This window comes from Crocuta crocuta, unplaced genomic scaffold (assembly GCF_008692635.1).
Source record: "Crocuta crocuta isolate KB4526 unplaced genomic scaffold, BGI_CrCroc_1.0 scaffold29, whole genome shotgun sequence".
Classification (NCBI taxonomy): domain Eukaryota; kingdom Metazoa; phylum Chordata; class Mammalia; order Carnivora; family Hyaenidae; genus Crocuta; species Crocuta crocuta.
Genome location: NW_027533280.1, coordinates 1945754 through 1952268, shown reverse-complemented (window position 1 = coordinate 1952268; position 6515 = coordinate 1945754). Strand labels below are relative to the sequence as shown.

Here is a 6515-nt window from a genome sequence, read left to right as displayed (position 1 = left end):
CAGGTGAAGGCAGGCATGTTGAAGATCTCCGTTCCGGGCTGGCCGATATCTGGAGAGGCAGGTGACAAGATGGGTAAGGCCTGCGGGCCCACAGGTTTAGGAAGTCACCCACCCCAGCACTGTCCCTCGTCTGGTCTGGGCGATGTGCACCACGTGGGAGCTTGTTCCGCGTGCACAGAGCAGCAGGTGTGGAGACTGCGTCTCTAACCCGCACTGTGCTAAGGAGCGGGGCTACGTTAGGGTTTACTTCCAGTAACCAGGTAAACGGGTGGAAAAAAATCCCAAACACGACAATGAGTGGTATGAATGGGGGACACACAGGGCTGGTGGGTGGGGAAGACCCCAATCCCTGGCTCCCAGTAGGGGGCTCGGCACAGACCCGTCCATCCAAGTATTCACCGAGTGCTTGCTGAGTAAGGGCGCGGTTCTAGGTGCCGCTTCTACCGGCCAGCAACTGCGGCAGAGCCACAAACCATCCGGGGCTCTCGGAAGGGGCAGCAGAGGGCCAGGGGGAGGGGAGGCCAGGGCTACTCTGAGGGCTTCCCGCACTGCACTGGCTCCAGCCGCACAGGCCCTGCTTCCCAGGGGCTGGGCTTGCCGCTTACTGTATTCCGGCTCGTTCCGGTTGTGGGTGTTCAGCTTCTTGTTGATCTCCTGCTTCTTGGACTTGACCATGGCGGAGTTGCTCTCGGTCAGTTTGCTGAAGAAGGCCGGCGGCTGGCTGCTGTTGCCTGGAGATTTGGAGCCCATTCTGCTGTGAGGATCAGAGAACCCAAGTCGGTTTAATCAGTGTGGAGCTTGCATATGTTTGACGATGGGGTGCTTACTTCCTGACCTGCCTTAAAAATTCAGAACCAAGCCTTTCCTACCTCATACCCACATCTTTCATCTCTTAGGGACCACAGCTCCTAGAATCTTCCCTGTAGTTCACCTATTCCTGGGCTCTGGGTGTCTCTGGGGAGCCCCAGCTACTCTGCTGGGCCATCCCTGTCTACAGTGTGGCAGGGGCCTGGCCCGAGCCGAGAGGTGACAGTGTGGCAGGGGCCTGGCCCGAGCTGAGAGGTGAGGTCCCCGGCACAGGAAGCTGCTGTGGATGCCCCTCAGGCTCCAACCTCTGCTCTGCAGGTCTGAGGTCTCTCAGCCGCACACAAAGGCCCTGTGGATCCCCGACCACACGGCGGTGGACCAAGGCCAAGGGCGGCTGAATCACGAGCATCCGGGGATGGGGTGGGGTGCCACGGAGGTACCTGGGCTCCACCTGGTCCCCGTCTCGGTACAGCAGCGGGTACATGGCGCTCCGGGGATGCCCGGGCTCCGCCATGCCCTCTGGTGGGGACACGGGTTCGATGGCGTCCTCACTGCTGCCCAGGGCGGACGTCTTGCTGGGCTCTGGAGACCTGGGCAGAGAGGGACTGTGGTTAGAGTTCAGCGTGCTCTCTCCCGAAATGCCGCGGGGACGCGTCCCTCTGTCCATCCCCTCCTAGCTCTGGCCTCCTCTAAATCTTTCTGCATGGGCCGGACAGCCCGTGAGGCTCTGAGGGCCACTGGTGGCCTCCGCTGTTTCTTCTCTTACAACCTTTTAAAAATGCAAAACCGCCTTTAGCGCAAGGGCTGTGGGCTGGATTTGGCCCTTGGGGGGCAGTCAGTTGACCCCAGCGGCGCCACAGTGTTCCCCCAGATGTTCCGCCCTCCCACCCGTGCTTCGATCGTGTGGTGTCCCTTCCATCCTAGAACTGGGGGCCACCCGTGCCTCTCCAAGCCCCAGCGCATCTGGGGGGACCAGAAGTGAACACAGGGAAGCTGTGCTCAGAGCCCTCAGCTCTAGTTCGAATCCTGGCTCTGCCGCTTTCAGGCTGTGTCCCTGCAGATGAATGAATTCACTTCTCCATACCCTAGTTCTCTCACCGGTGACATGGGGACGATACCGCCTACGCTTCCTGGGGTTGTGGGGGGCATCCCGGTTAACACATGGTGTCCGGAGCCCACAGGGTGTGACCAACATGTCAGCTACTTCTATCAGCACCCTGGCCTTGAGTAGACCGAGTGCCACCCCCAACCCCTGCCTCCTTGAGCCTCAGTGTATCATCTGTGCAGTGATGCCAGCGCACCTTGCACTTTCCTGAGCTTGGCCCTCCTACAGCAGACGCCTGACAAAGGCGTCCCCTGAACAAGGGTCACCGGCCCCCGACACTCACCTCTTGCCCCCCTCACTGTGGGGTGAGCCACGAGCTGGGGCGCCGTGGTCCGGGGGCGGGAGATAGAGATCGCTGGGTGGGCGGCGCAGGTCCAGGACGGGGCAGCTGGCTCCAGGGAAGGAGTAGAGGGGGGCCGGGAGGGGTGCGCTCAGCTGCTGTGGGTGGTGCCGCGTGTAATCCTGCGTGATGACCTCCTGCGGGCCGAAGGTTGTGGGACAGAGAGGTGCAGGGTCAGGCAGCAGTCCCCCACTGGAACCTCCCCGGTGCACAGTGGCTCAGCTGGGCTTTGGGGACAGAGCCGGGCTAGTGTGGTTCTCAGCTCCCTGAGTGTTTCAGGCCTGCCCACAGCAGCCTCGGCGTCCCCATGTGCACAGGGTGGGAGCTCTGTGTCAAAGTAGCGGGCCCTACGCCAGCCGGGGTCCTCGGGCAGCATACGAAAGTCATGGATCACGGGCTCATGAACCCGGGGCCCCGTCAGCTGGGTGAGGGGTGGCCACCACAGTGGAGTTTGAGGCTCCAGAGTCCCTGGCAAGCCCGCCCTGGCCGGCCCTAAGTCCCCGGTCCAGTCTCCGGGACTCGGTCCACCCACCAGGCCGAGAGGCTGCGTGTGGCCCTCCCACTCCCCTGGGGCCGCGTCCCTGCCCAGGGCCGGAGGCAGAGAAGGGGTAGTTACACTGATGTGCTGGGCCAGGGTGACCACTCTCTGGTGACCTTTGACCCCAGGGGTGGTCTGGAGCAGCGGGCTGGACGACGGCTGGCTCTCAGGCAGTGGCCGCAGGTGTGGGAGGTGCGCAGCCTCGCCACCGAGCTTCCCAGGGCCTGCGGGCAGAGAGAGCCAGTCGGGCTGGGTGGCCCCCGAATCCCACCCCTGCCCTCTGAGCCCTGGGGCTGGGCCAATTCCTCCACCTCCAGGGGCCTTGGTTTTCCTGCCTCTGTGATAGGCCAATGGCTGCCCCTGTCTCACAGGGCCATGCTAAGTGGGGGGTGGGGTGCGGGGTGAGGTGGAGTGCTACCTGGCTGCTTGTGCCGCAGGTCCCCCTCCAGGTGGCTCTTGTCGAGCTCCTCCAGGTGCTTGGGGAGCCCCTTGTCATGGGCCAGGCTGGGGGAGCTCACGGGGCTGACGGGCTCCACTCCATCGGGGCTGTAGCTGCCGCCGTGGTAACCTGCAGCGGGCGAGGCCCCGGGTCAGGCCTGTGCCGGGACCGGGGGCTGCGGCCACCCCACCCGACCCACTGGGTGCCCCCCCCCAACAGAAGGGGGCCACGGGCGGATGGAGAGAGGAAGTGAGTCAGAGCAGGGGTTGCTGGTTGCAGCAGTGGGGGTGCATCGAGAAAGGGGGGAGATGGGGTGGTGGAGTGAGAGAGAGACAGATGGAGCAAGAATGCAGATGGACACACAGATAGGTCAAGATACTCCAACGTAGAAACAGGGGGAAACACGGACCCAGACAGTAGGGGTTGTGGGGAGGATGGGTCTCCAGGAAAGGGGGTGCAGGAGTGAGATCAGGAGGGAGGGGGGAGACAGGGAGGGACACTCAGGTCCCTGCAGCCCCCGGTCCAGCAAAGAGGAACCCTGAGCAGGGGCCAGAGGTGGCAGATGGAGCACAGAGTGCCCTTCTCCCTGGGGATGCTAGGTGGCAGGTCAGCAAGGGCACAAGGAGCCGGGGCACCCCCGAGACTCCCTCATGGCCTGGGGCAGGACACAGGGGTGAGCACCTCCCGGAGAGCGGGGCGCTCCCCTCCTCTCCTCGCTCCTCCCGCAGTCTGCCCCGCTGGCGCCCTCACAGCAGACTCACCCACGCGGCCGCGGCGGCAGCCTGAGCCCCTCTGCAGCCCCACTCCCTGCTCCCCAAACACAGGCGCAAAGGTTGGGACATGGGAGGCGCACTTGAAGTCAAAATCACAGATCCATTCATTAAAGGAAAAAAAGCGAAAATCAAAAAAAAAATCATGATAAAACAACGTGAAATGATGAGGCGCCCCCAAATCAGAGGGGGTGGGCGGCAGCTTGAGGAAGAGTCGTCAGAGCGTGCAATCGACGAGGACGTGTTCAAAAACAAAATACCAAAACCAACGTAAAATGGGGGGAAAAAATAAAAAGCAGAGATCTGAAAATATCTTTAGGCCACAAGACGGGGTGGGTGGGCGGCGGGGCCGGAAGTCTTACCATCGCGAGGGGAGTCGTTGGCCAGCGAACCTCCTTCTCGCGGCCCTTTATCGTGAGCAATTTGACGCATGATTATCGCGTCTATGAAGGTGGCCGCTGTCAGGGTGGTCTTACCCAGAGAACGAAGCTCCAATTCCTGGATGGAAAAGGGTTTACTTTGAGTCTTTTCCCGGTGCAGGTCCGCAGCTGAGGCGGGCGGCGCAGGCTGGTCCGGGCTGGCGTGGTGGGGTGCGAGGCTCTTGGCTGGGGTGCGGGCGATGGCCGTGTGGCTGGAGCCGGGGGGCGCCAGGGGCCGTGGCTCAGAGCCCTTGCTGGGGGAGGAGGAGGGCTCCAGCCCAGAGCGGGCCGGGGGCTTGGCAAGGAAGGTGTGGCCAGCGTCGGCTCGGGGCCGCTCAGGCCGGGCGACCCTTGGGGCCTCCTTGGGCAACAAGACAGGCTCCATGAGGGTGGGGTAGACCCCGTCGAGGGTGCCACCCAGAGGACAGTGGGTGGTGGGTGGGAATGTGGCGGCCGGGCGGACAGGTGAGGAGGTGGAAGTGGACCTGGGGAAGGAGAGAAGGCGGTTAGGGCGTTGGGAAGCCCCCGCTACGGGCCCAGAAGGCCAAGGCAGGGTTACTCCCTCACTCCAGCACCCTGACAAGTCCCCACTGCGCACAATAAACCCGCTCTCCGGACATGGCCTTACCCACCCCACACGCATGCACGCACTCACTCACTCACTCACTCACGGATTCATTCATTCAGTCTGTCGTTCCAAGGCTTCCTACTGAACACCCATGACGTGTCAGGCACTGTCATAGGCCCTGTCCTAGGTGCTGCTCTAGGTCTTGAAGGGTACAGCAGTGAACAAACCAGACAGCACCCTGCACTCTGGTCGAGCAGACTGTACCCAAGTTAGCAGAGAAGTCAGACATGCTCAGAGTGTGGGGTGAAGTCAACACGACAAGTTGGGGTGAAAGAGAATGGAAAGAGAGTCCCGAGCACGGGAGGAAAGGCAGGCACTACAGCTACGGGCAGGGCAGAGGCCCCAGGGGGCAGGCGGTGTGGACAGTTCGAGAATGGAAGGAGAACAGGAAGGCTCTCCAGAACCAGCCCCCCAACCCCGACACTGTTCCTCTGGAGAGTCACATGCCTCTTCCTTCAAGCAGTCTTCCCCGACTGTTGCCTGGTCTAGGCCATGAGCCCCAGGAGAGACTGGCCGGGAAGAAGGGACGCACAAACGTACACTCTGATCTTCACGGGGTAAACGTAAGTACTCCCCACTTTGCAAAGGAGGACACTGAGGCTTGGCCGTGAACTGGCCCAACTCCAGCCCTTGCAGCTTCTCCGTCAAGCCCAGTGTGTCCACAAGGACGTCCCCTTCCCTTTGCTAACCCTCACTCCAGCTGCCAGTGGGGATGGCTCGATGGCCGCATGACAGCTTCCGCGGCCTGCTGCTGGTGTGCACAAACCACTGGCCTTCGTGCCAAGCAGCGACCTTGCTCTGAACATCCAGGAGCTCCTGCTTCCTGTAACCGCTGTGTCCTTGAGTCAGTGAGGACAAAACCAGGGGCATTGGCAAAGTTGTCACTTTTCCTAATTGCAACTTCGGTTGGAGGGTGGTTATGATTTAGAACAGCCAAATGGGGGGAGGGAGTACTTGTGTGAATGGAACCTTCACCTTGGAAGGAGCGCCTGCCTCCAAACCGGACCCTGGGTGGGGGGGGGTGTCACCAGATGGGACCTGACCTGGGCCCCCTTTTGTGAGTGACTAGACTCTGGGGGGCACACATGGGGCCTGAGGGGACTCTCTCATCTAACAAAACCCCTAGGTTTTGTCCAGGCAAGATGGACACCATCCCCTCCCTATAGGGCCCTGCTCAGGTCTGGGGAGGACCAGGAGAGTCTCGCCCCACAGTGCTCTCTTATGTGCCCCTCTCCCTTCCATAGACCGGCCCTGAACCTGACAAGCTACCCACCTACTCATCCACCCCCGACCCAATTTACCACCTACCATCCATCCATCCAACTCACCACCTACCATCCATCTTTCCACTTACTCATCCACCCCCTGACCCAACTCACCACCTACCATCCATCCACCCACTCACCAGACTCACCATCTACCGTCCATCCATCTACCTACTCATCCACCCACCCACCCACCCAACTCAT

The 6515-nt window shown here is 61.7% G+C and overlaps 1 protein-coding gene across 1 annotated transcript in view; it reads right to left on the bottom strand.

Annotated features, from left to right (window-relative positions):
* Window positions 1-6515, bottom strand: part of NCOR2 (nuclear receptor corepressor 2) — a 179475-nt gene that overhangs the window by 5901 nt on the left and 167059 nt on the right. Inside the window, 7 exon segments of the mRNA XM_077747973.1 lie at window positions 1-49; window positions 606-754; window positions 1248-1397; window positions 2196-2389; window positions 2869-3014; window positions 3209-3358; window positions 4476-4903. The exon segment at window positions 1-49 is cut by the window's left edge and continues 1 nt beyond it. Of these exon segments, the coding sequence (XP_077604099.1) occupies window positions 1-49; window positions 606-754; window positions 1248-1397; window positions 2196-2389; window positions 2869-3014; window positions 3209-3358; window positions 4476-4903 (1266 nt within the window).